At 51.0% G+C, this 14,651-nt stretch overlaps 6 protein-coding genes across 6 annotated transcripts; 2 read left to right on the forward strand and 4 right to left on the reverse strand.

The window, feature by feature from the left end:
- Nucleotides 1–260: 260 nt before the first annotated feature.
- Nucleotides 261–1,459, reverse strand: M430DRAFT_29942 (hypothetical protein; the record flags this gene model as incomplete). Its single annotated transcript, XM_024865921.1, has 2 exons — nt 261–305; nt 557–1,459. The coding sequence occupies 2 exons, from the start codon at nt 1,457–1,459 to the stop codon at nt 261–263; spliced, it is 948 nt and encodes a 315-aa protein (XP_024718214.1).
- A 2,018-nt stretch (nt 1,460–3,477) lies between these two features.
- M430DRAFT_60497 (hypothetical protein) lies at nt 3,478–5,524 on the reverse strand (the record flags this gene model as incomplete). The annotated part of the gene is made up of 5 exons (XM_024868856.1): nt 4,900–5,524; nt 4,549–4,847; nt 4,373–4,486; nt 3,614–4,319; nt 3,478–3,561 (listed from the first exon to the last, which is right to left on the reverse strand). Exons 1-5 carry the CDS (start codon nt 5,311–5,313, stop codon nt 3,478–3,480), a joined length of 1,617 nt encoding a protein of 538 aa, XP_024718215.1. The 5' UTR covers nt 5,314–5,524.
- Nucleotides 5,525–6,450: 926 nt separating this feature from the next.
- M430DRAFT_68495 (hypothetical protein) lies at nt 6,451–8,557 on the forward strand. The gene is made up of 4 exons (XM_024869355.1): nt 6,451–6,807; nt 6,878–7,353; nt 7,414–8,036; nt 8,104–8,557. Exons 1-4 carry the CDS (start codon nt 6,654–6,656, stop codon nt 8,480–8,482), a joined length of 1,632 nt encoding a protein of 543 aa, XP_024718216.1. The 5' UTR covers nt 6,451–6,653; the 3' UTR covers nt 8,483–8,557.
- M430DRAFT_168195 (hypothetical protein) lies at nt 8,510–8,812 on the reverse strand. Its single transcript, XM_024863533.1, has one exon. The coding sequence runs from the start codon at nt 8,695–8,697 to the stop codon at nt 8,536–8,538; it is 162 nt and encodes a 53-aa protein (XP_024718217.1). The 5' UTR covers nt 8,698–8,812; the 3' UTR covers nt 8,510–8,535.
- Nucleotides 8,813–9,495: 683 nt separating this feature from the next.
- Nucleotides 9,496–11,827, reverse strand: M430DRAFT_21321 (hypothetical protein; the record flags this gene model as incomplete). Its single annotated transcript, XM_024864497.1, has 2 exons — nt 9,496–9,831; nt 9,926–11,827. 2 exons carry the CDS (start codon nt 11,825–11,827, stop codon nt 9,496–9,498), a joined length of 2,238 nt encoding a protein of 745 aa, XP_024718218.1.
- A 1,076-nt stretch (nt 11,828–12,903) lies between these two features.
- M430DRAFT_168266 (hypothetical protein) lies at nt 12,904–14,312 on the forward strand. The gene is made up of 4 exons (XM_024863535.1): nt 12,904–12,957; nt 13,004–13,598; nt 13,623–13,669; nt 13,793–14,312. Exons 2-4 carry the CDS (start codon nt 13,384–13,386, stop codon nt 14,206–14,208), a joined length of 678 nt encoding a protein of 225 aa, XP_024718219.1. The 5' UTR covers nt 12,904–12,957; nt 13,004–13,383; the 3' UTR covers nt 14,209–14,312.
- The last annotated feature ends 339 nt before the right edge of the window (nt 14,313–14,651 follow it).

A 14,651-nucleotide genomic window follows, 5' to 3' on the forward strand; every position in this document is an offset into this window, starting at 1 on the left:
TATCTTCTCTTGCAAATGCATGACAGGATGTACCCCGGATATGCATTTTGCTTCTCAGAAACTCCGAATTGAAAGACCCTTTATTATTCTCCAGACGTGCGCTTAATGAGTTAAAAGCAGAAACAAGACGACAGGGTTTAAGTACAAGGGGGGGGAAAGGGAAAAGAAAGGGAAGAACAAGGGGAGAAAAACGAGAAAAAAAAGTGACGACGTCCGGCTCGACCTTTGCAAATACATGGAGGATGTAGAGTGCATTCCATTTATGTGTTTCCCTTCTCCGAGAGCCCAGCCAGTACTGAAAGATTCTTTATGTCCGTGCAGTTGTGTGCTCAATAAGCTCAAAGTAGAACGGGGTATATCCTCTGAAAGCCATAGCAGGACTGAAAGACTGTTTATGCCCGTGGCCATCCCGTAAAACGGTATGTAACCCTAAAGCCATCTGGTGGTGTCTCTAACAAGTTGGAAAGGTAAATCTCCGGGTGATGCTATTGAGTAATGCACGTTATTATCCTTGTCCTCATCACGGTATAGGAGAGGATAGTTGTAGTTTACTTACCCGACACTTTTCTTGATAGACCAAATTGGCCAAGAGCATCTCCTGCATATCGTGAACGGGCCAGTTGTATTGGTACTGTAATGTCGTGAGCAGCGGGATGGCTTCCTCAACAGGGGCACTATCTCCGTCCGCAGGGACTCGGCTGGCAGCGATCTGGACATAATGCCTTCCAATGGCAAGTGCCAATTTGACCACGAATAGGACTCTGAACATGTCGGCTGGGTTTTGTTCAAGGTCGAGGATGTACACTTCTTTGAGTGAACCCACAATCGTGACCAGCTCAGCCAATCTAGGTACCGACCAGGATCGGGGAAGCTTATGAAATGTTTTGGTGCTTAGATTGTAGACGTGTAGCGGGTCGACTGCGAGATATCGAACTCCATCCTCAGAGATCGATGAACCATCATTGCTCCAGTTGCAGAATGCTATCAAGATATCCAGGCTGGCGCCCAGGATGATGTCCCTGCTGTTGTCAAAGTAGATCGGGTGTTTGAGGCAGCGGCCAAAGCTCAGCTGATAGTACTTCAATGCCACAGCCCGGGAGTCGCGACAGACGGACATAAGGGCAATTGGCTCAAAAAGAACAGTAAGATACCAGTATTTTGGATCGATGGTCTCTGCAGCAGGGGGCGTACGAAATCTGCCCAAGGTTTTCTTAACGCGCTTTGCTTTCACTTCGACCACACGAGCACCGGGAAGTGCGAGAGCCCAGATCTTGAGCTGTAGCTCTGGTGGAAGATTTGAAAACAGCTCAAAGGCTCCCTTTGGCTCAGAGGTCTCGTTCGTAGCCAGTGGCTCCGAACTCGTCCTAAGTCGAGTTACTTCACGGGCCCAAGCCGACAACTTCGCGGCCGTGGCACACACAACCGCCTTTGCGATGACGAGATGGTCTTGGAGGGACATTGTAGAGGTAAAGTGTCAGACGTCAGAAGTGTTTATTGATTGGATGATAGTTGAGGCAAGGAGAAGAAGTATCTTATGAGAGGGAGGACTTGTTGGGACGCGTAAGACAACGTTAGGATGGTAGGTATAAAGCGTGATCCTAGGTAGCGTGCGAGGCTCGCGATTTGTTTTGAAATATCCTGAGATCTAAAGTGAAGAATATATCAAGCAGACTTAGCGAGTCTACCAAAAAACAATGAAGTGAATACCTCACTTTTCTTTAGTAACGCAAGAAAAGTTTATAGCTTAAGTTCTATATAGGGTTTTGAAGGTTTGTCTTATATTATTTTTGTCTCATGTCAAGATCAAGTTTGTTGTGAATTACTAGAGACAGAAGGACGTCTCTTGGAGAATAGGTCATTAATAGAAGTTTGGTCCTATCTTCTGTGTATCCTATGTTAACACCAAGTCTGTTATAAATTTCTCCAACAGAATGTCAGAATGACACCTCTAGCAGAATATCATTTCAGGTGTTCTAGCTGTGCCAGAAGAATATGCAACTAGGAATGAATATTTGAATGTCACATCCCAAATCTGAACTTCTCTTGCGTCGGGGGCAAGTTTCCCCCAAGAAAATTATCAAGTTTTTGACATCTGGGGAGACCACTTATGTCGAGGGACTTAATCTTTGATCAAGGTATAACTACCGTATCTTGTGAATGCTTTATTGCACGCTGGCAGCAAGCCCTTTATAATAATCTCTCATATCTTTCCCTGCATTCTAACTTGAGAATCTCCAAAAGATACTGTGCTTCTAAGTAAAATAACTTCACTTGAAATGCCTAGCCTGTATTTAGGATAGCCTTGCTGATTGCTCGTCACTGGTTTGCTCCTAAATACCAGCACTTATGAAGGTAAAGAAAGTATCTTGAATATCTGACCGAAGTTGGACCAACATATTTTCATCGTCAACAGTCTTTCGATCATTCAGATATCAACATTGTACCTGGCTAGGAAGCTGTAATTGCCAAAGGGGGCTTTGGACACACTCGACTTCGATGCGCTTATACAATACGTACAATAGCCCAACTTGGAATTGTGTTCTCTATATCTGAACCTGTATGAGGAATTTGACTTGGTTGATAAAGGAGCCGCAAAAAAGGGGGGACCATCGGAGGATTATTATACCGACACTATCCCGACATTTTGCCAAGATGGGCTACAGCACGTGCCAGGGGCACCTTTCCACACTTGGAAGTCGAACACGAGGGATAAGCGAGCCGAGGCATACGTAGATCGTATTACCGGACTAAACCCGCACGGAGGGATATATTTTCCGACTCCTCCATGTCAAACCGAGGCTGGGATCGAATCCTTCGTCAATGTCAACAGATGTCTTGAACCTTCTAGACCTTCAGGCAAAACGGCTTTCGACTAGCGGCGGATGAGAACACTCGAGAGTCAAGACGTCGGAGATAGCCGGGCTGTCTGAATCGTACTCCGGAGAGGAGAGGAGAAGTCAGAGATCAGCCAGGGATCTTTATCTTGACGTTGACGGTTGACATGGCCCAACGAGAGAACGATGCGGGGAGTGCAGGGAAGGCCGGACGAGGGCGGCGGGAGCACCATTTCACAAGTGGGGCGGAGGAGAGATAGATGGGCTGCAACTTGCAAGGGGAGCATTTGTTATCCCTTTTGGTCTTTTGCTGACCGCTTTCGATTTGGATGGACGAATGATTGACTATCTTTACTAAAAGTACGAGGGTGCTCCTGTATCAGGATTCAGCAGTTAACGGTAAGGCAGCTCCACTATATATAAGAAAGGCTTAACGTTGACTGAGCAAGGCTTTACGAGTCCAATTCCGGTTGGCCCAGAGACAACACCTACCATGAGGACAAAGCTATGGAATTAGTCTACAGTATAATAATACCCTTAACCTTTGTGCACAGGGCACTATTTACAGTCCATGTCGATATAAAAAAACGAAGTTCATACGAGTAAATGAGCATCCGATACAATACACTCTCTTTTGCCTGCTTCAACGGCCCACGATCCTCTTCTCGAGGTACCGCAGTGGGGGATACACGATACCCGCGAAGCCAACGCCCAGATAAATCCCCAGCTATAAAGCAGTTAGCAAAGGTTCTCGAAGGTCTGATATTGGCTGGACATACATCTGATCCATCGGCGCCAACCAGCTTCGCAACGGGCCCCGCATACCACACCTGGTCCATGCTGATGATAGAGCCAGCCCACCCGACCAAGAAGGCTGTCAGGGCTGCAAAGCCATGAGGCAGTTTGGACTTGTCGTTCCACGCCGACCAGTCATAGCCGATGTGGCGGCGGAAAATAAACTGCTCCTCCAAGCTAATGGTAAACCAGATGGTGACCCAGTAGCCCATAAGTGGAAGCAGATCCTCAAAAATGCTGTAAAGGTGGTTCCGGCCCACCGCGCCGCAGATGGTGTAGATAATAACCCCAACCGTGTTCCAGAAAAACCGCGGCACTTTCAACGGCCAGCTCCCCAGACATTGGAATCCAAGACTCGCTGAATACGTGCCAGGTACATTGTTTGCAATGACACCCAGCGCAACGACCACGCCGCAGAACTTTCCAAACCGGCCCAGAGTGTCGAACGCAGCAACCATGACAGCGCCAGGGCTGATCTCGTCAGCTGCTGACCAGCTCGGCCTGGTCGCTATTCCTGACGCGATACCAATCCCCAAGAGGTACGCGAAGATCTGGGAAAGTCCCTCGCCGATGAGAGTGAGGGAGAAGGCATGCCAGCTCTTCATCTCTTCTGGGTAATATACGAAGAAATCCGCTCCAGCTGGCGCCCAGGCAATGCAACTGCTCAGGCAGAGAGAGAAAAATGTTAATCTGAGCGAAGTCAATATCTCTTTGTTTTCTGGAGAGGTCTTGGGAGACCTTACCTGTTACCAGCAATAGTCGGCCCATCGCCGATGGATGGAGTTGAGGTATTGAAGTACGGTCCTGCGCAGCCGACCAGGATAAAGCACACGGCCACTTGTGGAGCCCAGGCATATCTAGAGTTTGGTGATTAGTCTCCATAGCTTCTCGCGATCCTTGTGGCCATGAAATTGCTCACCTTTCATAGATATGGAAGATCGGAAGTCCAATAACCGTTACAACCCAGGTGATGATAGCAACAATGATGATCCCGACAATGATAGACATGTTGTTGTCAGCCACGGCGGAGAGCATCTGGCCACCAATAACACAATCTAGCAGGAAGGGAAAGTGAGCAAGATCTGTCTGTCTATCGCATGAGAGTCTTCGGCGCAGAAAGGCAAGCTCACCAATCATCCCATAACCTAACATGATGACCATGTTCAGGAGAACGCAGATTCTGCTTGGCCACCAGCCCATGGTATACCTCGCCACAATCTTCCCAAGTAGTCAGCGCAGTCCCCAACCAGCCACCAATCCCAGTACTAACCATCGTCCTGTTCCCCGACTTGGGGCCCCAAGTCGAAGTAAACGCCGTAGCTGCACATCCCACGATCGAGCCAAAGGTCGCACACAACGCCGAATCCAAATAGGAGAGCTGGTAAACACTAGGGCCCAGCAGGCCCACGGCAATGTTGTTCGCGGACAAATTTGCAGAGAACCAGATCAGCACCATCTGCAGATAGTTGGCGGCGCTTGGCTTAATCCTCTCTTCTGCGGGAACGCGCTCGATACCTCGCGTCTCCACAAACGCACCGGTCAGGAACTTGGGGAAGGAAGACCGCAGCCAGCTGACGGGTCGCCATTCGCCTTCCTCCACAATGGGGCTGGTTGAGGGCTCGGGACTGCTGCTTGCGATCTTGGCCTGCCCTTTCTCAGTGTCTGATTCCGAGGGGGTGCCCATGTTTTTTTCGACTTTTTCCTCTGGTGTTTTTCTTTTTCTTGGAGAGGAATTGAATTGTTGCTTTGGGAGAGCGAGGGGGGGACGGGAGAGAGCTCTGGCGCGAGAGCTGAAGGGAAGTTCTAAAAGCTACCTGGTGCTCGGAAGAAAGCTCGAGACTTCTACAAGGCCTATTTGACGTATGATTTTAGATATGCCCAGGGCTCCCGATGCACATGTCCCCGGCTTCTAGCTTCTAGTTATGAATCAAATTTATGTCTGAGACCGCTCATGGAAACACAAGATAAGGTAAGGTTGCGGATTATCTTGATTGAAGGCTCAGATAGTGGCACATGGTAGCAATATGACATATCCAGAGATCTATAGTGGGGGATAACAGCCTTGCCACAGGACGCGCTCCCTGTTGTGCCATAGGGGCCTGGGGAATCTGGTCTGATACAAAGATGTACAGTACTGCCGGATGTTGTGTGTCGACGGTCCTCCGAAACCCCAGGGTTGTTTATCAGGCGAGAGCTGCTTTATATCGATTCTGATTGGCTGTATTTATTTCACTGATACAGTGATTCTGCCATTGACCGCCATGTGAAGCCTACTGTACCTTTGTACGTACTCCGTAGAGCTTGGGCTGGTAGAGCTCTTCGAAATGGATATAAAGGCACCGATATTTTTATAAATGCAGCAGAGCGACAGAGACCAGATGGCAGAGGCTCTACCTAGGTAAGTCAACAGCAAACCAAGCTTCGACTAGACCCGGAAACTAGGAGACCTGACGACGACGATAAGCTCGACTAACAACAGTCAGTCAAACCGCCACTTTTGTTGCCCTTTCAAAGGTGGGGAGTATCTCAAGATCTCTCATCCAGGGCAAGGCGCCGTCCGGGGGGAGCTGATTGTCGTTTTGATAAGCTCTCAGCCGCCAGGGGCAACTCACCCCACGATTGGCCCGCCTTCTCGGGGAGGGATATCATGAACATGGCCCAGTAAGACAACCGGGCAAGACACAGGGATTGAGTTATGGGAAATCCACTTCTGGCCGCTGCTTCTGGCCTCTCCTCCGTCCATTCCGAGTTTCCACTCTTGCGCTTCCACTCTTGTAACTGCCGGGGTACCGCAGGGCTCCGTTCCTAATGCGAGAGCGTTGTCTCATTCGCTCCTCCGGCGTGGCTGGTGATTGTTGCGTGGTGGATGAGTTATCGGCTTTGCGATAACGATGACAATTCATATAGACCCTGTGGAAATATTAACATGTCGATTTGCTGCTGCTTTGAGAGCTGCTGCACTCCTCCTCGTCTTCCAGTTCTTCAACCTTGATCACCCTGGATAAGCTCTAGGATTGTGCTATCATGGACCCTGTGCGAGTCTCAAAGTTCATCACGCCAACGACTTGGCCTCTGATTGTTGCGGGCATTGCAATTGTTGCACTTGTGATCAGGTTTAGGAACCTTGGACAACGGCCCAAGAATTATCCTCCAGGACCACCTACGATTCCAATCCTCGGTACGTTCGTTGTTGCTCGAACTCCCGCACATCTCCCTGAATCCAGAATCTTTACTGATATGTTCTGCAGGTAACTTGCATCTGCTTCTCTCCACTAACGATGTCCACCTCAAGTTCCAAAAATGGGCCGAAGAGTACGGTCCCATCTACAGCTTGATCCTAGGAACGAAGACTATGATTGTCTTGAACCACCGCCAGGCAGTCAAGGACCTCCTCGATCATAAGAGCACCCAGTATTCCTCGCGGCCTGATATGTACATTGGTCAAGATCTCATCAGTGGAGGCTACCGTCTCGTGTTCATGAAATACAACGACGAATGGCGTCTGGCGAGAAAGATGATCCACAACCTCTTGAACGTCAAGAAAGCTGTGGATTATGTCCCCTACCAGGAATTGGAATTGAAGCAGATGCTGTCCGATATGATTGACGAGCCTACGGGATTCCATGACCACGTCCGTCGCTACTCCACTTCTCTCGTCACGAGTTTTGTCTTTGGATGGAGATCACCAAGTTTCCACGACCCGGCTGTAAAGCAGATCTATGATGTTAGTACATTATCTTGAAACGTCCGTCTTGGTGGGGAACTCTCTAATATCTTTTCACAGGGATTTGAGGAATTCGCGGTTGCGTCGCAGGTATCGTCGAGTCTCTTGGATTACTTCCCCATCCTCCGCCGATTACCCGATTTCGTGAACCCCATGAGCAAACGGGCCAAGGCACTCCACCAGGAAGAACTCACCCTTTACAAGAGTTACCTCACCCGAGTACGGAAGCGGATTGCAGATGGGACCTCCCCGCCCTGTTTCTGTGACGACATGTTCAAGTCGCAAGAGAAGAACGGATTCACCGATGACTGGGCTTCGTACGTATCTGGCACGCTGTTAGAAGCTGGCTCCGACACCACCGCATCCATCTTCCTCGGATTCATCGTGGCTATGGTGAACTTCCCCGAAGCGCAGAAGAAGGCCCAGGAGGAGCTTGACAGGATCGTTGGGCCAAACCGTCTGCCTAGGATGGATGATGACTTGCCATATATCCGGATGGTGGTCAAGGAATCTCTGAGATACCTGCCCTCTAGTATCATGGGTATCGTACCTCACGCCACGTCTACCGACGATTACTATAAAGGATACTTCATTCCCAAGAACGCAGGTGTTGTCTGCAACGTATGGACACTGAACAACGACCCTGAGAGATATCCCGAACCTCGCGTATTCAGACCTGAAAGGTCCGTAGCTCTTCCCACTATTTAAAATACTTCGATATGAGTTGCTAGCTAACAAGAAGCAATCTAGATTCGAGAACGACTTCTCCCGCGCTGGAGAATCCGCTGCTCAGAACAACGTCGACGAGCGAGACCACTTCACATTCGGCGCTGGCCGACGTGTCTGTCCCGGCCTCAACGTCGCAGAGCGCTCGCTGTATCTTGGCATTGCGCAGATGCTCTGGGCGCTCAATTTCAAGCACGCCAAAGATGAGCGAGGAAATGATATCCCCGTCGACATCAACGCCGTGACTCAAGGCATCGTATGCAGACCTGCACCCTTCAAGTGTCTCATTGAGCCAAGAGATCCGCAGAGGGCGGCCATGGCTCAGAAAGCTTGGTCGAACGCCAAGGAAATGCTCATGACGCTCCCGGATGGTATTATCTCGACACAGTACGCAAATATGTGAGGAAGAAGTCCGTTTTTTCCCTTCCGAGGCACCAAGGAAACCACGTCAATCAATCAATGATCAATCATTGATGCTCCGCACGGTTTCTTCAAACAGTCTTCGACATCTTTCGCTCCTGTAAGGGCGGTACGGAAGGTTCCAAGTGAGAACATGATTCCAAAATAAAGGCAGATAAGTAACAAACCTGAAACATCTACTGTGATATATTGTATCATCTACGGAGGTTTGGAATTGGAAAACCTAGCTAGATGGCTAAGGTCGTTTGCACCAGAAAAGAGGAAAGGGAGGGAATGTGCATATAGGTATACAGGAAATATCAAATCACTTTACCAAACTCTACTGCTTTGATTGATAGTCTCCAATATCATAAGCAAGCTGAACAGGTAGGTATATGTGGCACTTGCCAATCCTACGTACCTTACCTTACCCTCTAGAACAGAAGTGACCAATGAGCAGCAGAGCAGAATTCGAACATGAGGAGTTATCAGATTGTGCCACTAGGCTTGCACGTGAAGAAGTACCGACATCTTGTCTGTATGCTTACTCCATTAGATACTCCTAGGTAGGCACTGACTCCCAAGACCCCTGCTACGACTTTCAGGAGAGGTGTCGATCTGATACCTAAAGTAACCATCCATCCCAGTGAGATAAGGTATGAAAGAAAGAGATACATACATACCCTTACTGACCTTCAAATCTCCTCAAGTTTAAAACTGATTCATTCACCCAGAATTTAAAGACTTCAAACTCCATAACTTCCGGCTTTGAATTTTTCAGATTCCCGAGCATCCCGTGGCTAGTTCCATAGAGATAGCTAGCGAACCAGCGCTTGTTATCCATGCATGACGATGTTAATGCGAGAGGGTATGGATTCATGCAGCAGCATGATCATCTCAAATCAGGAAAACGGAAAAAAAAGAACAACGCTTCTTCTGCATCTTCTCATCAATGCTCGTCATATACGAAGTCATCATGCCAAACCCCCTACGGAATCCTTGCATCTATCTCTCATCTTATCTCCGCACATAAGTAGTAACCTCCTCGACCCTCTCGACCCTCCGGATCTCGTCGCCCATGCGCCGCACGCACAACATCTCGCAGAAGCGGCCCCACTCGCCGCGCGTGCCCTCCCGAACCGCTGCCTGCATCTCGATACCATAGCGAGCGCGGTATTCCTTCTTGATGAGTTCCAGGTGCGGCCGGTCCCAGTGGTAGCGCACGAGCCGGCTGATGAGGAGCTCGGTGCGTAGCGAGTCGGACTTGGAGAGCGAGAGCGCGTGGTGGATGAGGAGGGCGTCGCGGACGGGCTTGTTGATTACCCCGTTCAGGATGTGTGCGAGCAATTCGCCCTGTGTTGTGAGGGTTAGGTAGGGGTTGGGAAAGGAGAGTTGGGGGATACGGGGGAGAGAGGATAAAGGTGAAAGTAAAATAAAACAAACGTACGACGAGATTGCCACTCTTCTTCAACATCTCCCTCGCAAAATTCGATCGGTAGGTCGCCTCGTAAACACGTAGCACCTCCCTGAGATGATTATCACCTCGCACGACCACGATAGAGATCATGGCCGTCTCGCCCCCCTTCTCGGACCTAACTGCCTTGTGAAGGTTTCGAACGTCCTCCTCCACCAGGTGCCGATCGATCCTGTCCCCCGGACGCTCATCCATCTTCCTCTCCTCCAGCACCAGCAGAACCGCCTTCTTGAACTTGTCCTCTTTGAGCTCCATTTTCATGCATTTCGTCAAGCTATCGCCGTACTTCTTGTCCGAGAAGCCGTCTTTGATCTCCCGGATCTCGCGGTTCGTGCGGCCCATCAAGGATTCGATGAGTAGCTCCCGTCGCGATTTCTCCCCCTGGTACCAGAAATTCGCCCAGTAGGCTTCGGATTCCCATCTTCCAAGGGCGCAGGCGTAGCAGGCTTTCATAAGGCTGGGATCTTCTTCTTTGAGACGCATCTTGATGTGTTTGGCTACATTCACGCCTTTTCTGTCACTCCCCGTCTTTACTATCTTTTTATACTGGACTCTCAATTCTAGGACCTGCTCGTGCGTGAGTCCGGGGAGGATCTCGACTAACGGCGCGGTATTGGGAGCCCGCTTCTCACCCTTCAGGGCTTTGGCGAGAATAATGGCTTCTTCTTCGGGGTCATGAAAGCGTGCTGTGCGGCGGGACTTCCCTCTTTCATTATCAGACGAGAGGGGAGAGAGGGGTTCAACGAAATCTGAGTGTGGCGTAGAAGCAATCATGAGCGGAGACGGCATGGGGGAGATACTCTGGTAAGTTCCATGATACGACTCGAGAAGAGGAGATCCTGGGGCATTAGCCAGAGACAGGGAGGCGCTGCCGTGGTGGCCGGTGGACAAGGAGAGAGAATGTACTCGCGGAGCAAGACCCGGGGCAGGTGAAGCGTCCCTCCGGCCGCGAGATCCTGGGTCCACCGTCACAACGTTGGATCTCGAGGATCGGGCAGAATCACCGCCGTGGTCTGATGTGCTGCCGCGTCGCCGACGGCCATATGTCTGGTGTTGCGGACTCCGAGGACGCGCTGCGCGCTCTGTTATTTGACGTCGAGTGTAGGTGATATTCTCATCTGGCTGGGCGTATTCCCACTGCTTCGGTTCCGCATATGAAATAGGGCGTCTCGTCGGAGAAGATGGTGCAGCATATTTCGACACAGGAGATGGCGGTTGTGCGTAGGATGGCCTATGGTCATCACGGCCAACGGCAATGCCCCCCGAGATGCTAGAATGGCCAACGCGGGCATTGAAACTGGCTGATCGTTCTCGCCCATGCCTATCCTCCTCATAGCGTCGGGCATCCGTCTCCCTATCCCTTGGATCTGCGTATTTGTATGTCTCTGTCTCGCGATATCGTGAACGCTCCGTCTCAGGCCATCCATAATCCTCCCTGCGCGAGCCAGACCCCGCCCCCGCATAGTAATCCTCTCTGGTCTCTCTGACTTCTCTCCCATTATTCCTCCCACCATATCCAACCTTCACCTCCTCCCTCTCCACAAACGCCCCCGGAACCGCATACGGGTCCGCTCGGGACCCCGGCGCAGGCGAACTCGATCGATACTGGCTCCCGCCGCCGCCATGTCCTCTGTCCCTGGGCTCCGCCGTGACGACGTCCGGCTCTCGCGCGCCGCCCCGCCGCTCCCGCGTCCGCAGCTCCATCGTTTCATCGTAGCCGTAAGCTAGGTTCTCGTCATATCGTGAGCTGGGCGGCGACGGCGCGCGAACCCTCGACCGCTCGCGTTCTGGCTCGGCGCGTGTGCGAGATGGTTCGCGACCGCCTGGGGAGCGCGATCGTGTGCGTCGCTGGGAGTCCCGAGGGTCGAGAGACATCACTGCAGCTTGGTTATCGGCGACGCAATGTAGGTAGTTATGGTGCTGGGTCTGGATATGGGTGGAAGAAGAGCTTGAAGGGGAGAGAGGGGAGAGAAGAGAGGGTTTTCGTGTTTCAATTCTTCAGCTGAAGAGTATGACAAGGAAGGTTGGGCCCTGGTCTCCTTGGGCGGCTCCTCTTACATGGGTGCAGAGCTCGTGCCACAGCGCATAAGAAATGCTGATAGGTTGTCTTGGACAGAGATCATGGATTTGACAATTGTTTTCCATCATAACTGCATGCAGTACTGCTGGGTGACCGAGTAGTTGAGATTGTATGAGGCGTGGGGTTTCTCTTGCAGGGGGTTCTCAGCCCTGTCAATACCTACAGTATAAGTCGTTGGAGGAAAACATATATATTCACAAGGTACCTATATATATTGGAATTTACTAAATTCAGTTTCTATTTTCCTGTGTCTAGTTATTTAACCTGATCTACTACCCCGCCGTCGCTATCCTACCATTAACTGTGGTAATATACCACCCCCCCCCCCCCCCCACAAAAAAAACAAAAAAGCGTCCAAGTCAACGCTGTACTTGCTCTTCTACAAAGCTACCCCTGTAAGAAAGAGTATTTCCTGCCAGTAAAGCCTTAGTTACGACTACACGCCGCGTATACATCTACTTCAAACAAGCTGATACGCTTTTTTAATAACTCAGCACAGCTTTATCATAGCTATCAAGTACTTAGTTACTGTACGCCGAGTACCAGCGAACTAACTAGCCTCCTCAATCAGGTCAGGCAACTGAATGTAGAAGAATAGTTCCCTTATTAAATCGTCTGTCTGATCTGATCAGACCGATCTCCAGTTCCAAGCTGGCGTCTAAGATAACGATTGATAAGACGCTGAAAGAAACAGACAGGATTCTGAGCGAGGAGGAGTTGCACTATCCCGTAGGACGAGGATAATTCCAACACCTGACATGTTCTTTCGCTTGCGGAGTAGAAAGCTTATAATACATAAGGTAGGCATCAACGTCTCTGAGAGAATCCAGCATTAGGCTCATCTTCCCGACTCCTCACTCACTACCTAACATCCATAATGTTTGAAATCGCCAGATAGACTGGTGTATTGGCCCAATAATCCAAGGTTCTGCTTAAGTCCAATCAGATTCGACTTCTGCTAATGAAACTAGGCGCAATCGAAGAACATACTACAAGAGGTCCTTGTGACCACTAGCTCACGATTATAGGGAGACTTGGTTATCTGTTGAGCGGTAAATTAAGCACGGGGTGAGCCATCGATCAAATACCATATCTTCTGGCCAAGCGTAAGGCGAACGATGTGATAGCAACATGCATAGCTGGTGATTGCCACAATGGAGGAGGTAATACATGTTAATTTGCACGAATCTACAAAATAACATACAACACTCCCGGAATTTTCAACCCTACTCCCATTAAATCCCCCATTCCCTACCATAACTCAAACAATATCCACACCCTCCAATCCATACATCATCAATACATCCTAAACATCATCCTCTTCTCTCCTTCCTAATCTTCATATTCGATTATGCTCTTACAAAAGAGCGGCGGCAATACCAGCAGCCATCAACAGACCACCGACCTGCTGAGCGGCCGCACCACCGGTGAATGGGGGGATATCACTGGGCTTGGGGGGAGATGGGGGGAGACCACCAGTGGGAATAGCAGGCGGGATGATGGTACCGATGCTGCGGCTGGGGCTTGGGCTGGGAACAGGAGTCCAGGCTGGAGGAGCAGCGGGGGGCTCGGTGGTGGTCTCAGGGGCAGGCTCGGTGGTGGTCTCAGGGGGGTATGTGGTAGTCTCGGGCCAGATGGTAGAGGGCTCGGTGGTCTCAGGGGCAGGCTCGGTGGTGGTCTCAGGGGGGTAGGTGGTAGTCTCGGGCCAGATGGTAGTGGGCTCGACAGGCTTGGTCGGGTACGGGGCACTCGGCTCGGAGGGCTTGATGGGGCAATACGTCGTGTACCAAGGGACGACCTCCGTGGTGACCTTGCCCTTCCTGGCGGGGCAGTCGGTGACGGTGGGAGGGCAGTCGGTGATCGTGTGGACAGAGGTGGTGTACACAGTCGACACGGTCCATGGGCCGGAGGGTTCGGCGGGAGGGGCTGGCGGCGCTGCCGATGGGGTGGGCCATGCCTCCGAGGGGGCGGCGGGCGGTGCTCCGGAGGGGGCGGGCCACTCTCCGGAGGGGGCGGCGGAGGGGGCGGCTCCCCCTGGAGCGGGCCATGCTCCTCCGGGCGCAGCTCCGGGCGGGGCGGGGGCGGCAGGAGGTTGAGGCCATGGGCCAGAGGGGACGGCAGGCCATGGTGCCTGAGCACTGACAGCGGCGGCAACGCCGAGGACGGAGATGATTGAGGCCTTCATCTTGTAAGAGTTGGAGAAAGGAGTTATCTAGAATTAGATAGTGTAAAGAATGTAAATGAATCGAAGATTCTAAACGATGGACGGCGAGTTGGCGACGGGCGTTGGACGATGTGAGTCTTGGTGATGGAAAAGAAAACTGGGGGGAGAAGGAGTGGAAGCTATATACCTCGACGCATCACGGTTCAGGAGTATGCAACACCGAGACACTCGCAGCGGCGAAATAGTATGCACGATAGTCAATTACCTCTTTGAGTCATGGTTGAAGCAAAGGAAATTAGAGTAAACATTCTCCTATGGAAGTTGACGTTGGCAGAAAAGGAAAAGGGCAAAGCAGGAACACAAGAGAGTGCTGAGAGCCGGTCACCAATAATCCATCGATAGGCCCTGATCCACGCTCTAGCGGCAGCACAACGGCCAATGATGGGGCTCGATAA

The sequence above is a fragment of the Amorphotheca resinae genome (assembly GCF_003019875.1).
Source record: "Amorphotheca resinae ATCC 22711 unplaced genomic scaffold M430scaffold_10, whole genome shotgun sequence".
NCBI lineage: Eukaryota > Fungi > Ascomycota > Leotiomycetes > Helotiales > Amorphothecaceae > Amorphotheca > Amorphotheca resinae.